A 15,032-nucleotide genomic window follows, 5' to 3' on the forward strand; every position below is an offset into this window, starting at 1 on the left:
TCCCGTTTTTAGCGGGAGAATCCCGGTATTCAGCGCCTCTCCCGACAACCTCCCGGCAGAGATTTTCTCCCGACAAACTCCCGGTATTCAGCCGGAGCTGGAGGCCACGCCCCCTCCAGCTCAATGCGGACCTGAGACTGAGTGGGGACAGCCTGTTCTCACGTCCACTTTCCCAAAATATAAACAGCTTGCCTGCCCAAAGACGTCATAACATCTAGGGCTTTTATAGAGTGCACAACTGCGCACACAACAAGGAGACGAAGCAGAAGAACGAGGAAATTACCGACATGGCGGCCGAAATGATATACTCATCATGAACGGAGAAGTTAAACAGGACAATACTGCCATCTAATGGATAGCCACCGGAACACTGAAATTCAAGTATTTTTTTTTTTTCCATGTAAATAAAATAAATATATATATATATACATATATAGCTAGAATTCACTGAAAGTCAAGTATTTCATATATATATATATATATATATATATCTATATATCTATATATATATATAGATATATAGATATATAGATATATAGATATATATATGAAATATATATGAAATACTCAAGTTGGTGAATTCTAGCTGTAAATAACCACGCCCCCAACCACGCCCCCCTCTCCCAACCACCCACCACCCACCCCCGACCAAGCCCCCCACCCCCACCCCCCACCTCCCGATATTGGAGGTCTCAAGGTTGGCAAGTATGACCTATTTGAGAGTCAAGATTAAATCATGTTCCTACCTTCACGCCTTGTCCGGAAAAGTCCGTTTGCATCCCGGGAGAACAAACCTCGCAGCAAGCTGCGATCCCCCCCCCCCCCGTTATGACATGTTAACTTTGACGACACTGTTCGTCTGTTATTCAACGTTATTCAAGTGTAAAAAGAAATTAATATTCAAAACAATAACACACACTTGGTCCTAAAGACAGAAGACATCACCCTAAACCTGTTGAGCTTCTTTTCGACGCCGCCTGTTGAGCGAAAGGAGTGTTAGCGCAGCGCTAACGAAGAAGGAATGCTAACATGGCGTTCGCGTCACAACGTTAGCTGTGCTTGAGGAAATGGAATGGGGGAAAAAACCCAAACAACTTCAGTGTAGCTAGTTAGCATAAAAATTAAAATTATATTTTGACCATATTCAAAATTAAGTAGTAATAATTATACATGTATTAGATGTGTTAATCTAAATTGTTATGGTGCATATGTTTCTAATAACAATGCGGGGGTGTAAATTGTAGCGTTCCGGAAGAGTTAGTGCTGCAAGGGATTCTGGGTATTTGTTGTGTTGTGTTTATGTTGTGTTACGGTGCGGATGTTCTCCCGAAATGTGTTTGTCATTCTTGTTTGGTGTGGGTTCACAGTGTGGCGCATATTTGTAACAGTGTTAAAGTTGTTTATACGGCAACCCTCAGTGTGACCTGTATGGCTGTTGACCAAGAATGCCTTGCATTCACTTATGTGTGTGTAAAAGGTGCATATATTATGTGACTGGGCCGGCACGCTGTTTGTATGGAGGAAAAGCGGACGTGACGACAGCTTGTAGAGGACGCTAAAGTGCCCCCAATATTGTTGTCCGGGTGGAAATCGGGAGAAATTCGGGAGAATGGTTGCCCCGGGAGATTTTCGGGAGGGGCACTGAAATTCGGGAGTCTCCCCGGGGAAATCGTGAGGGTTGGCAAGTATGCTCCCCCTCGGCCCAAAAGTACTACAAAACAGACCCTTTTTGCGGCTAGCTTCGAAAAGCACGCTGTGCTAACGTGAAACCCTTTAAAGCAGGTGACTAAAACACTCTTCCTTTTTTTTCCCCCAGGATCCTTCAGTGCAGAAGATGGGCGGCAGCAGGAAGAAGACGGTGTCCTTCAGCAGCATGCCCTCCGAGAAGAAGGTACTCTCCCGTTTGTTTTTCATCGTCATTAACCAGACCTTGATAATGATTTGGAGTGCATGAGTGCTTGAGTGGCTCACACTAATAGTACACATCATTACATAATTTGCACTTGTTATTAACCGGCAACACTAATAGTACACATCATTTTATAATTTGCACTTGTTATTTGGGTTCCCAGTAGATCCGGCCTTATATGTACTGCATGTGTTGTTGTAGTGGCCGGGTGAATACGCTGTGCTTCTTCCCCGGCAGGTGAGCAGCGCGGCCGACTGCTTGGCCTTCATGCAGGGCGGCTGCGAGCTGAAGAAGGTGCGTCCCAACTCCAGGATCTACTGTCGTTTCTACACGCTGGAGGCCGACCTGAGCTGCTTGCGCTGGGAGCCCTCCAAGAAGGACGGCGACAAGGCTCGGCTGGACATCGGCAGCATCCGAGAGGTCCGAACCGGGAAGAGCACCGAGACCTTCCTGCATAACGGCCCTCTCTCGGAGCACCTGGCTGAGGAGGCGGCCTTCTCCATCATACATGGCGAAGTCTACCAGGTACACTGCAAAAAGGAAAAAAAATGCAAAAATGAGGGGTATTTTATTTGAACTAAGCAAAATGATCTGCCAATAGAACAAGAACATTTGGCTTGTCAAGACTTTCCAAAACAAGTAAAATGAGCTAACCTCAATGAACCCCAAAATACCTTAAAATAAGTATATTCTACGGAGCCCCTAAAGCAGAGGTGTCCAAAGTGCGGCCCGCAGCTAATCGTTTACCGGCCCCCCACACATTCTGCAAAAATTGCAAAATTGATAATATTGCAAAAATAAAAAAAAAACATTTTAAAAAAGTGGAATGAGGTCAAATCTAACGAGAAAACGTTGCAATGTTGACACAAAGCTGCCATGCAGGCTGTTTTTTTTTCTCTTTTGTCTTTGTTTATTTTTATTTTTTGTTGCCATTGCTCGGAAAAAAAAAAGAAAAAAAAAATCTATGTTACAATGAATTATTACTTAAAAAATGTCACTTTAAAATGTTTTATGTAGAAAAAATATTGCATATATTGTGTGGTTGACATACAAAAACATCAAAGTTTTCTTTGACAAAAGAGCATAAAACAAACAAAATAATAGTTCAAACGTAAAATCGACAGATATATCTGAAGTTGATCTCGTAGTTTAAGTGTGAAAAGTTAAAAAAAAAACTACTAAAAATGTATCACTTTATGAGTGGGAGACCTTTTGGATACCAAATATATTTAATGGGATTTTATTTAACTTTTCACTGTGATTACTCAAAAATATTAAAGAATTCAAATCAATGGTGTCCTGCATTATTGATCTTTTAGGGCTCTAATTACTAAATACTGCATATTTCAGTTTTACTATAAAAAACAAGGTTGTCTTTGACAGAAAAGGCTTTTTTTTATTTATTACTTTATATCAACCTGAAATTGATATAGAGATTTACTGTAAGCGTTAAATAAATACAAAAATATAAAATTTGGCTTATTTTTTTAATTTTAATAACTGAGACCCTTTATGGTTCCCGGGAGCCCTAAAGGTAAAAAAACAACAAAAAAAACCTTATATTTTGTTATGTTTGAAAATGAAAAATATCAAAATAACCCCCGCATGCTTTCATTTTTCCGTGTGCTGCCCTCAGTGGAAAAAGTTTGGACACCCCTGCTCTAAAGGGACATGGGGGAAAAAAATGTTTTTATAATTTATTTTTGTATTTTTTTTTTTTAGACATGTATTGTCTTGTGCGCACAAGAAACTATCTTTTGCGCACGAGAAACTTTTTATAAAGTTATAAAAAAAAGAAAAATTGTTTTCTTTTTTATAATTTCTTAAAATTTTGTTTTTAGAGTTTCTTGTGCGCACGAGATATGTCTAAAAAAAAATACAAAAATAAATTATAAAAAGTTTAAAATTTTATTTTAAACTTTATAAAAGTGCGCACGAGATAGTTAAAAAAAAAAAAAAGATATATACATTCACCCCCCCCCGCCCCCCATGTCCCTTTAGGGGCTCCGTAATATTCTCACTAATAACAAGTGCACTTTTCTTGGTAGAAAAAAAATAAATGAGACCTTTTTGCTCAATATGTTGAAAAATATGAAGTAAATGCTAGTGCCATTATCTTGACATAATGATATGCGCTCGGCATTACATTTCTTGAAACCAGCAAACTTATACTAAAAATTCATTTATTGTTCTTAATGGAAAGGCAACAAGGCAAGCGCTTGTTACTCTCGGGGTCTCCTAGCCCCTCAGGCAAATCATATGGTCTAAAAATGCATTTTTCCATCGATAACATGACATCATCGCACCAAGTGCGTGCTCTTTCAGTCAATTAGTGCGCATTGCCTGGCCCCCGGCCAAAATGTTTTTAATTGTAATTTTGAGGAATTTATCTGAATGTGCATGAACTATTTCTGTTCAAAATTGTTAGAAATGTCACATGTTAAATGTTTAAATATTAACTGTCAGTTTACTGTACTGTGCCAACTGTACTACTATATGAGTACGTGTTTTCTATTGTTTCATTGGAAATAAAACAGCAAAGTCCATTTGGCTGTCATCTGTTTTAATTATGAGACACAATCGTGTCAAAGTCATGATTTTTTTTTACATTCTTGAAATAAGAAATGATTACTTTAAAAAAGTAGTTTTATACTTGTGAGTAGGGATGTCCAATAATGGCTTTTTGCCGATATTCCGATATTGTCCAAATCTTTAATTACCGATACCGATATCAACCGATACCGATATATACAGTCGTGGAATTAACACATTATTATGCCTAATTTGGACAACCAGGTATGGTGAAGATAAGGTCCTTTTTAAAAAAAAAAAAAAAGAATAAAATAAGATAAATGAATTAAAAACATTTTCTTGAATAAAAAAGAAAGTAAAACAATATAAAAACAGTTACATAGAAACTAGTAATTAATGAAAATGAGTAAAATGAACTGTTAAAGGTTAGTACTATTAGTGGAGCAGCAGCACGCACAATCATGTGTGCTTACGGACTGTATCCCTTGCAGACTGTATTGATATATATTGATATATAATGTAGGAACCAGAATATTAATAACAGAAAGAAACAACCCTTTTGTGTGAATGAGTGAGAATGGGGGAGGGAGGTTTTTTGGGTTGGTGCACTAATTGTAAGTAGGGATGTCCGATAATGGCTTTTTGCCGATATCCGATATTCCAATATTGTCCAACTCTTTAATTACCGATACCGATATCAACCGATATCAACCGATATATGCAGTCGTGGAATTAACACATTATTATGCCTAATTTGGACAACCATGTATGGTGAAGATAAGGTACTTTTTAAGAATAATAATAAAATAAGATAACTAAATTAAAAACATTTTCTTGAATAAAAAAGAAAGTAAAACAATATAAAAACAGTTACATAGAAACTAGTAATTAATGAAAATGAGTAAAATTAACTGTTAAAGGTTAGTACTATTAGTGGACCAGCAGCACGCACAATCATGTGTGCTTACGGACTGTATCCCTTGCAGACTGTATTGATATATATTGATATATAATGTAGGAACCAGAATATTGATAACATAAAGAAATGTGGGGAGGGAGGTTTTTTGGGTTGGTGCACTAATTGTAAGTGTATCTTGTGTTTTTTATGTTGATTTAATAAAAAAAAAAACCAAAAAAAACCGATACAGATAATAAAAAAACCGATACCGATAATTTCCGATATTACATTTTAACGCATTTATCGGCCGATAATATCGGCAGGCCGATATTATAGGACATCCCTAATTGTAAGTGTATCTTGTGTTTTTTATGTTGATTTAATAAAAAAATAAAAAACAAAACAAAAAAAACCCACCGATACCGATAATAAAAAAAACGATACCGATAATTTCCGATATTATCGGACATCTCTACTTGTGAGTGTTGATGACACAGCTTTGCATCAGTTGATATTCTAGTTTCAAGCATGTTTTACTCAATATAGGTCATCAAATCTCAGCAACAAGCTGTAATATCTTACTGAGATCATTTAGGACCAAAACCCTTAAAACAAGTAAAACACTCTAACATAAAATGTGCTTAGTGAGAAGAATTATCTTATCAGACAGAAAATAAGCAAATATCACCCCTATTTGAGATATTTCATCTTACTTAGATTTCAGTTTTTGCAGTGTAGGAACTCGGATTGTTTCGGTACTTTCTTCCGCTCGAGCCTAACTTTTTTTCGTCCTCGCAGTCCCTAGACCTGGTGGCGCTGTCGGCCGACGTGGCTAACATCTGGGTGACGGGCCTCCGCTACCTGCTGGCGCACCCGTCCGTCATCGGCGGGGCCGCGGGGAGCTTGGGCGAAGGAGGAGCCATGGAGGGCAGCCTGGGCAGCAAGCTGAGGAGCGAGTGGCTGGCAGCCGAGTTCGCCCGGGTGGACGAGGACGGCTACGGGATTGTGTCGGAGGACGTGGCGGTGGCAACCATCTGTAAACTGTGTCCTGGGATCAAGGAAGCTAAGGTGCGCTTGTTTTGTGTTCTTTGGAATGGCCGTGTTTCCGGACTATAGAGCGCACCGGTATATAAGCCGCACCAGACTATAAGCCGCTCATATATACGTTGTGAAATGAGTTATTTATAGGGATGTCCGATAATGGCTTTTTGCCGATATCCGATATGCCGATATTGTCCAACTCTTTAATTACCGATACCGATATCAACCGATACCGATATCAACCGATATATACAGTCGTGGAATTAACACATTATTATGCCTAATTTGGACAACCAGGTATGGTGAAGATAAGGTACTTTTTAAAAAAATGAATCAAATAAAATAAGATAAATAAATTAAAAACATTTTCTTGAATAAAAACGAAAGTAAAACAATATAAAAACAGTTACATAGAAACTAGTAATTAATGAAAATTTGTAAAATTAACTGTTAAAGGTTAGTACTATTAGTGGACCAGCAGCACGCACAATCATGTGTGCTTACGGACTGTATCCCTTGCAGACTGTATTGATATATATTGATATATAATGTAGGAACCAGAATATTAATAACAGAAAGAAACAACCCTTTTGTGTGAACGGCGTGGCAAAGTTGGTAGAGTGGCCGTGTCAGCAATCGAGGGTTGCTGGTTACTGGGGTTCAATCCCCACCTTCTAGACACTTCACCCTTGCTCCTGATGGCTGCTGGTTAGCGCCTTGCATGGCAGCTCCCGCCATCAGTGTGTGAATGTGTGTGTGTGTGAATGGGTGAATGTGGAAATAGTGTCAAAGCGCTTTGAGTACCTTGAAGGTAGAAAAGCGCTATACAAGTATAACCCATTTATCATTTATCATGAATGAGTGTGAATGAGTGTAAATGGGGGAGAGGAGGTTTTTTGGGTTGGTGCACTAATTGTAAGTGTATCTTGTGTTTTTTATGTGGATTTACATAAAAAAAAACAAAAAAAAACGATACTGATAATAAAAAACCGATACCGATAAATTTCCAATATTACATTTTAACGCATTTATCGGACCGATAATAATCGGCAGACCGATATTATCGGACATCTCTAGTTATTCACACAGAAATATTTTGTAACTGTTAATTTACATACCTTAAGTGTTTCCAAACGGCAGTAAAACGGCTGATCAAACACAAACACAAGTCTTTGTCATGGACCCACTAGCTGCAGAAGCTAGCTCTCGTAACTGTTACGGCTCAGACTCCTGCCGCCGGCCACGCTCATCCATATGTGCGCTCCAGTGAGAGCCAACGGGGCGTTTCCTTCTCCGCTGCGGCGGGCCGCACCTCCGCACGGCCGCAGGAGATCTGCAATCAGCGCACCTGCCTGGGATGAACAAGCTGCCTTCATAAGCCCGCACTACCTGCCATGCCGTGCCCGGAGTATAGTCTTCTGTACCTTTCGCTTCCCCTGTTGTTCCCCTTTCCTCCCGCACTGCTCTTTTGGAATTCTCGACCTCCCGCTTGGACACATGTCTCTCGACGCCTCTCGCTCGCCCTGGATCATCTGCCTGCCCCACGGACTTCCGTGTTCCTTCGCTCTCGTTCAACATTTACGGTAACACTCAACAAGCTAATCTACACATAGTCTTACACCATACACACTCTTGGATTTTGTCACGTCTCCATTTCCTTAGTTTGTATAATTATTATTGTTTGTTTATTATATATAGTGACTATATATAAAAAACATACTTACAGCAGGGGTGTCCAAACTTTTTCACTGAGGGCCACACACGGAAAAAATTTAAGCATACGGGGGACATTTTGATATTTTCCATTTTCAAACCATAACAAAATATATAGATTTTTTTTTTTTTAACCTTTAGGGCTCCCGGGGACCAGACAAGGATCAAAGGGTCTCAGTCATTAAAATGTTAAAAATAAGTCTAATTATTATTATTATTTTTTTACAGTATATCTCTATATCAACTTCAGGTTGATATCAAGTAAAAAAAAACAGAGTTTCTATGCCTTTCGCTGTCAAAGACAACTTGTTCTTTTATAGTCGTAAAAACTGAAATATGCAGTATTTAGTAATTAGAGCCCTAAAAGATCAATAATGCAGGACACCATTGATTTGAATTCTTTAAATATTTTTGAGTAATCACAGTGAAATGTTAAATAAAATCCCACTAAATATATTTGGGAACCGAAAGGTCTCCCATTCATAAAGTGATACATTTTTAGTAGTTTTTTTTTTACTTTTCACACTTAAATTACGAGATCAACTTCAGATATATCTGTCGATTTACGTTTGAACTATATTTTTGTTTGTATTATGCTCTTTTGTCAAATAAAACTTTGATGTTTTTATATGGCAACCACACAATATATGCAATATTTTTTCCACATAAAACATTTTAAAGGTGACATTTTTTAAGTAATAATTCATTGTAACATAGATTTTTTGTCTTTTTTTTTCCAAGCAATGGCAAAAAAAATAAAAATAAACAAAGACAAAAGAAAAAAAAACAGCCTGCATGGCAGCTTTGTGTCAACATTGCAACGTTTTCTCGTTAGATTTCACCTCATTCCACTTTTTTTTTATTTTTTTTTATTTTTTTATTTTTGCAATACTATCAATTTTGCAATTTTTGCAGAATGTGTGGGGGGCCGGTAAACGATTAGCTGGCGGGCCGCAAATCGCCCCTGGGCCGCACTTTGGACACCTCTGACTTAGAGCTATATTTCCCCTGGTGTCTGTTGTCGTCACCTCCCCTCAACAAACATAATATAAACAGACTCAATAACAGCAAGGTGATGTAAAAACTGAAATACAAAAAGAATGCCAATTTTAAGTTAGTAATACTAACACAGACACTCGTAAACGTGTTGGCATATTAGCTAATGCTAACGACGCTAGCCTCATTATATTAGGATAGCACGTACACATCTGCATGAAAACAGCCCTACAGCCATCACACCTTGGACGGTTTAGTAAGTATGAATCGTTGTAGTTGTATTGTAAAACAATTGCAGTGTACCAATTCCCATCCCTAGTCACTGTCCATGTTGGAACCGCAGCTCTTGGGTACCGGCAGCACTCGTGCACACTACCACCTTCCTTCTTGACCGTATTCAGTGTTTCCCATAAATTGCCAAGATACCTGTGGCGGTGGGGGCGTGGCTATGGGCGTGGTCACCATGACATCGTCGAGTAATTTGCATAATGTACTACAATGATTTGATTTTCTCTAAAAAGGCTCAAAAAATGTATACTTACTAATTAATAATAACGAGTTTTGTTTTTAAACGTCCATCCATCCTTCCATTTTACAATATAATTACAACACTTTATGTACATATTTATATACAGATTTGAACAATAAGTTATTCACTGAAATATATTTATTAATTGTGGTTCTTACAAATAATATATCTTATAAAATATAAAAGCTAAAATGTCTCAAAGCTCTGCCCCTTTAATTAGTGCATGCTAAATAATTTAACTTTAGCCTACTACTGCAACCATATTATTTACCAGCAACATAAAGTTTCCTACTGCCTGCAGACTTTGCACCCTTTGTTATATACACATGTTGTGTTTCTAATATAAATACATTTAATAAAGTCAAATACAAATAAGGCAACAAGAGAAGTATCCTACACTTCTCTTTTGTAAAGTAAATCTGAACAGCCGATATGGGCATCTACATCAACTATATGATTTGCCTGAGAAGCTGGAGAGGACAAAAATAAAATTAAAAAAAATAAATAAATAAAAAAATTTTTGTTAAATTTTGTAAAAACATTTTTTTATTTTTTTTTTATTTGTGGCAGACGTAATTCTTTCGTGGCGGGCCACCACAAATAAATGAATGTGTGGGAAACCCTGGTATTATCTTGCTTCTCAATTGTGCTGTCAGATATTCAGACTATAATAATGGCTATGTTGACTTAGTTTCAGTGGACAGTCAATCTATACTGCTCTACAGGCTGTACACTGACTGCTCTAAATAATACATTTTCTGTAGCATTGGAACGTTGCAATGTATAATACAAATTCTGGTGTTGGACTGCAGGGAAATGCTGGATGGACTTTTGTGCTGGTCATAATCGACAGTGAGCGTCTGTCACTCCCATCCCTCGTGTCCTCTGCTGTCACAATAGCAGACATGATATCAGAGAGGAGGTGTTCTTTGTTTTCTTCTTCCCAGGCAGACGAGGAGCCCAGAAGGAGACAGAATGTTAACGAGAAACTAGATTACAGTCCGAGGGGAGGGGGGGGGGGGGGGAGGAGACAAGAATGAGCGAGATCGTGGTCCTGTATATGGGCCACGTCCAGTTCCTCAACGGAGCACGTTGACTTCAGTGTTTCCCATAAACTGCCAAGATACCTGTGGCGGTGGGGGGCGTGGCTATGGCGTGGTCACATGACATCATCGAGTAATTTGCATAATTTACTACAATGATATGATTTTCTCTAAAAAGGCTAAAAAAATGTATACTTACTAATTCATAATAACAGTTTTGTTTTAAACGTCCATCCATCCATCCATCCATTTTACAATATAATTACAACACTTTATGTACATATTTATATACAGATTTGAACAATAAGTTATTCACTGAAATATACTTATTAATTGTGGTTCTTACAAAAAATATATCTTATAAAATATAAAAGCTAAAATGTCTCTTAAAGCTCTGCCCCTTTAATTAGTGCATACTAAATAATTTAACTTTAGCCTACTACAACAACCATATTATTTACCAGCAACATAAAGTGAAACAGAGGCAGAGGTGTCCTGCCACAGTCAGTAACAAATAAACAGAAAACAGTAGTGGTCAAATACAAATAAGGCAACAAGAGAAGTATCCTACACTTCTCTTTTGTAAAGTAAATCTGAACAGTTTATATGGGCATCTACACCAACTATATGATTTGCCTGAGAAGCTGAAAAGGACACAAAAATAAATAAATAAATAAATATTTGTGGCGGACGTAATTCTTTTGTGGCGGGCCGCCACAAATAAATGAATGTGTGGGAAACACTGGACTTGATGTCATAAAAGAGTTGTGGATCTTGGCTGTCTTTGGTGTCACGTCGACACACCTTCAGTATCACGGCCTCTCCTGGACTTGGATGGGATTTGTTGTTCTGTTTTTATTTTTTTTCCATTTTGTCGCCACAGGTGCGTCTTCGCTTCAAGGAGATCCAGCGCAGCAAGGAGAAGCTGACCTCCCACGTCACGCACGAGGAGTTCCAGGAGGCCTACTGCGAGCTGTGCACCCGGCCCGACGTCTACTTCCTCATGGTGCAGCTGTCCAAGGACCGCGAGTATCTGGACCCTCAGGACCTGCGCCTCTTCCTGGAGACGGAGCAGGGTCTGTCCCTGGCCACGACAGAGGGCTGCTTGGAGCTCCTGAGGCGCTACGAGCCCTCAGATCAGGCCAAGGAGAGGGGCTTCCTGGGCTTGGACGGCTTCGCCCGCTACCTGCAGTCCCACGAGTGTCAGCTGCTGGACCCGGAGCACGAGGGGGTCTGCCAGGACATGAACATGCCGCTGTCCCACTACTACATCAGGTATGTCCAGGGTCAAACATCGTACCATCTTTATTCACTCTCCAGGGGACCTTTTAAGCAATTTGTTGTCACCTGGCGTTAATACTTTACAATCAGATATATTAGACTTTTTAACCACAGCTGTGTTTACACGCTGAAGATTGTACTGACATTTTTATTGCTGTTGTTGACATCACTTTTCAACAAATTGGACATATAGTTAATTTTCCCAGTGATAAAACGCACTCAGGAGCTGAGAGCGGTGTAAAACCTCTTGTATATATATATATATATATATATATATATATATATATATATATATATATATATATATATATATATATACATATATATATATATATATATTTATGTCCATATATATATATAAGTAAATGTGTGTGTGTGTATATATATATATATATATATATATATATATATATATATATATATATATATATATATATATATATATATATATATATATATATATATATATATATATAAATGTACATATTTACTGTATATATATATATATATATATATACAAACCCCGTTTCCATATGAGTTGGGAAATTGTGTTAGATGTAAATATAAACGGAATACAATGATTTGCAAATCCTTTTCCACCCATATTCAGTTGAATATGCTACAAAGACAACATATTTGATGTTCAAACTCATAAACTTTTTTTTTTTTTGCAAATAATAATTTCATGGCTGCAACACGTGCCAAAGTAGTTGGGAAAGGGCATGTTCACCACTGTGTTACATGGCCTTTCCTTTTAACAACACTCAGTAGACGTTTGGGAACTGAGGAGACACATTTTTGAAGCTTCTCAGGTGGAATTCTTTCCCATTCTTGCTTGATGTACAGCTTAAGTTGTTCAACAGTCCGGGGGTCTCCCTTGTGCTATTTTAGGCTTCATAATGCGCCACACATTTTCAATGGGAGACAGGTCTGGACTACAGGCAGGCCAGTCTAGTACCCGCACTCTTTTACTATGAAGCCACGTGGCTTGGCATTGTCTTGCTGAAATAAGCAGGGGCGTCCATGATAACGTTGCTTGGATGGCAACATATGTTGTTCCAAAACCTGTATGTACCTTTCAGCATTAATGGTGCCTTCACAGATGTGTAAGTTACCCATGTCTTGGGCACTAATACACCCCCATACCATCACACATGCTGGCTTTTACACTTTGCGCCTATAACAATACGGATGGTTCTTTTCCTCTTTGGTCCGGAGGACACGACGTCCACAGTTTCCAAAAACAATTTGAAATGTGGACTCGTCAGACCACAGAACACTTTTCCACTTTGCATCAATCCACCTTAGATGAGCTCGGGCCCAGCGAAGCCGACAGCGTTCCTGGGTGTTGTTGATAAATGTCTTTGCATAGTAGAGTGTTAACTTGCACTTACAGATGTAGCGACCAACTGTAGTTACTGACAGTGGGTTTCTGAAGTGTTCCTGAGCCCATGTGGTGATATCCTTGACACATGATGTTGCTTTTTGATGCAGTACCGCCTGAGGGATCGAAGGTCCGTAATGTCATTGCTTACGTGCAGTGATTTCTCCAGATTCTCTGAACCTTTTGATGATATTACGGAGCGTAGATGGTGAAATCCCTAAATTCCTTGCAATAGCTGGTTGAGAAAGGTTTTTCTTAAACTGTTCAACAATTTGCTCAAACATTTGTTGACAAAGTGGTGACCCTCGCCCCATCCTTGTTTGTGAATGACTGAGCATTTCATGGAATCTATTTTTACACCCAATCATGGCACCCACCTGTTCCCAATTAACCTGTTCACCTGTGGGATGTTCCAAATAAGTGTTTGATGAGCATTCCTCAACTTTCTGTCTTTTTGCCACTTGTGCCAGCTTTTTTGAAACATGTTGCAGGCATCAAATTCCAATTGAGCTAATATTTGCAAAAAATAACAAAGTTTACCAGTTCGAACGTTAAGTATCTTGTCTTTGCAGTCTATTCAATTGAATATAAGTTGAAAAGGATTTGCAAATCATTGTATTCTATTTTTATTTATGATTGGTATTGGGTTTTGTATATACATATATCCTGTATACCGTAAATGTGGGCGATAGAGCGCACCGTTATTTACTAAATTTTACCCAAATTTACCCACCAAATTTTAGAAGAAACAAATATTTTTACAGATGTTAGCTAGTGTGTGACGCGACCCTGAAAGGGACAAGCGGTAGAAAATGGATGGATGGATGGATAGCTGCACCGCACCATAAGCTGCAGTTATAAACCGGTACGAAAGATTTTGTAAATATTTATTTTAGAGATGTCCGATAATATCGGACTGCTGATATTATCGGCCGATAAATGCTTTAAAATGTAATATCGGAAATTATCGGTATCGGTTTCAAAAAGTAAAATGTATGAGTTTTTAAAATGCCGCTGTGTACACGGACGTAGGGAGAAGTACAGAGCGCCTATAAACCTTAAAGGCACTGCCTTTGCGTGCCGGCCCCGTCACATAATATCTACGGCTTTAACACACACACAAAAGTGAATGCAATTCAAACTTGGTCAACAGCCATACAGGTCACACTGAGGGTGGCCGTATAAACAACTTTAACACTGTTACAAATATGCGCCACACTGTGAACCCACACCAAACAAGAATGACAAACACATTTCGGGAGAACATCCGCACTGTAACACAACATAAACACAACAGAACAAATACCCAGAACCCCTTGCAGCACTAACTCTTCCGGGACGCTACAATATACTACCCAAAACCCCGCCCACCTCAACCTCCTCATGCTCTCTCAGGAAGAGCATGTCACAAATTCCAAGCTGCTGTTTTGAGGCATGTTTAAAAAAAAAAAAAGCACTTTGTGACTTCAATAATAAATATGGCAGTGCCATGTTGGCATTTTTTTCCATAACTTGAGTTGATTTATTTTGGAAAAACCTTGTTACATTGTTTAATGCATCCAGCGGGGCATCACAACAAAATTAGGCATAATGATGTGTTAATTCCACGACTGTATATATATCGGTATCGGTTGATATCGGTATCGGTAATTAAGAGTTGGACAATATCGGAATATCGGATATCGACAAAAAATCTTTTTGAACAG

At 38.5% G+C, this 15,032-nt stretch overlaps 1 protein-coding gene across 1 annotated transcript in view; it reads left to right on the forward strand.

Moving 5' to 3' along the window:
• Positions 1-15,032, forward strand: part of plcl1 (phospholipase C like 1) — a 176,161-nt gene that overhangs the window by 101,589 nt on the left and 59,540 nt on the right. The window contains exons 2-5 of the mRNA XM_062061619.1: positions 1,817-1,891; positions 2,147-2,434; positions 6,138-6,407; positions 11,545-11,936. Of these exons, the coding sequence (XP_061917603.1) occupies positions 1,817-1,891; positions 2,147-2,434; positions 6,138-6,407; positions 11,545-11,936 (1,025 nt within the window). The remainder of the gene's footprint in view (positions 1-1,816; positions 1,892-2,146; positions 2,435-6,137; positions 6,408-11,544; positions 11,937-15,032) is intronic.

The sequence above is a fragment of the Entelurus aequoreus genome, linkage group LG10 (assembly GCF_033978785.1).
Source record: "Entelurus aequoreus isolate RoL-2023_Sb linkage group LG10, RoL_Eaeq_v1.1, whole genome shotgun sequence".
Classification (NCBI taxonomy): Eukaryota; Metazoa; Chordata; class Actinopteri; order Syngnathiformes; family Syngnathidae; genus Entelurus; species Entelurus aequoreus.